Here is a 1,717-nt window from a genome sequence, read left to right as displayed (position 1 = left end):
AGCTTGTAATATGTCGTACATCCAGCACCGCCTCTCCTTCCATCTCTTGCCATCGACTAGTCAATACTTGGCCAATGCCATAGTTAGGACCAGTCTGTTTTGTGTTGTTATAGTAACCATAGGTTATCCCCAAATCATTAGGACTCGGATTTGGTGTGCTGCTGCATGATATCGACTATTCTCTTGTTATAATTTTTTCTACCTATAATTACACTACCAAGTCTTAAGTAAATGTACAACTGCTGTTAATTTTTATTCAGCGAAAATCAACCTATAGAAGGGTCCTTATCTTAAACTCTATGTAATTATTACATGTTGTAGAGTAGTTTTTGCAAGGCAATGGCGAAAGTGCCCGTGGAAGAAGTGATCCGTTTCAGTACGGATTGTTTTAAAGCGCTCGGTGTGAACGCGAAAGCCGCCTGCCAGCAAGCGGATATGCTGTACCAAGCGGACCGTATCGGATATTTCAGTCATGGCTTAAATAGATTAGGTTTGATGTTTTTATTATTTTTACGAGACAAGGCATAAGGATGCGGTAACTTATTGTTATATAAGCAGTTTCTTGCTCAAATTAAGTGGATTGCAGATACAATAGCAACGTATAGAGTGTAAATGACCAATGAATAAAGACTGAATAAAGACGTCAATTTCGTGTTATCTAAAGAGCAAAATAATAAGAACCAAGAACCAAGAAAAAATGATGTCTTGGTGCTCATGGCAAAACTTATGAAATCACAGGAATTTAATACTAATAAGCGAGAAAGTTTTCTTAATTACTTTTCTAGAATTCTATGTAAATGATGTTAAAAATGGCGCCTGTACACCAAATAAACAACCCAAAGTGGAAAAAGAAACTGTATCGATGGCGTGGGTGAACGCTAATAACGTTTTCGGCTCTACAGCCAGCCACTTCAGTATGGACTTGGCTATCAAGAAGGCAAAGTGCAGCGGTGTCGGATGGGTTTGTGTAAAAGGTAAAAAGACATGTTTCAAATTTACCAGGTCGTGTACAAATCAATAGAATATAAATCGGAAACCATTGAAAGCTTCGCCTTAGACGCTGCGGTGCAGCGATGCTTGCCGACTCGACGTTGTCGACTTTACTGGGCAGCGTAGCTTTTCACAAGGCCTAACATGTAATACCTTATATAACACGAGTGAAGGTTAGCTGAGAACCTTCTGTCTGTTCTGTTCAAGAGTCCAATCACTACGGTATCGGTGGATACTGGGCGATGAAGGCCGCCAAGCAGGGCCTAATGGCGTTCGCACTCAGCAACAGTTCGCCGCTTCTCGTGCCCACAAGGAGCAAAAAGGTTTATACATGCTTAAATAAAACCTATAGATATTCCACACAAGTTTGACGTTTAACCGAGAGACCACAGATTCTTTGACAATCATCATTATCTAAGTGTTCAATATTTTGGCCTTTGTCTTTGACAACAAAGTTAAAGTATAAAGTACATATTAAGTAGACAGCATGCGCGTCGCCAGGAAGGTTATGAGGGGTGCAATCTTAAAACGTCAAATAAATATAAAAACTACTTCGGATAAGACCATGAGGGATGAATTGAATGTAACAAGGAAAACGTCAGTTACGACTGTGGAGGTACACCGGTAGAGATAGACCTAGAAAGAGTTGGATGGATTGCGTGAAAAGTGACATAATTAAAAAGGGAGTGATGACTGAGATGACGTATGATAGAGTTATGTGGAGGAC

The 1,717-nt window shown here is 40.0% G+C and overlaps 1 protein-coding gene across 2 annotated transcripts in view; it reads left to right on the top strand.

Moving 5' to 3' along the window:
- Positions 1 to 1,717, top strand: part of LOC106102249 (uncharacterized oxidoreductase YjmC-like) — a 5,468-nt gene that overhangs the window by 325 nt on the left and 3,426 nt on the right. Inside the window, exons 2-4 of one of the 2 annotated variants that reach the window (XM_013281673.1) lie at positions 327 to 490; positions 786 to 974; positions 1,198 to 1,313. In XM_013281673.1, coding sequence (XP_013137127.1) covers positions 340 to 490; positions 786 to 974; positions 1,198 to 1,313 — 456 coding nt within the window. In that variant the 5' untranslated portion in view covers positions 327 to 339. Of the gene's footprint in view, positions 1 to 321; positions 491 to 785; positions 975 to 1,197; positions 1,314 to 1,717 lie in introns of both variants that reach the window. The other variant, XM_013281672.1, reaches the window with a different exon arrangement.

The sequence above is a fragment of the Papilio polytes genome, unplaced genomic scaffold (assembly GCF_000836215.1).
Source record: "Papilio polytes unplaced genomic scaffold, Ppol_1.0 DF823923.1, whole genome shotgun sequence".
Lineage (NCBI taxonomy): Eukaryota > Metazoa > Arthropoda > Insecta > Lepidoptera > Papilionidae > Papilio > Papilio polytes.
This window is presented reverse-complemented; position numbering and strand designations above follow the sequence as displayed.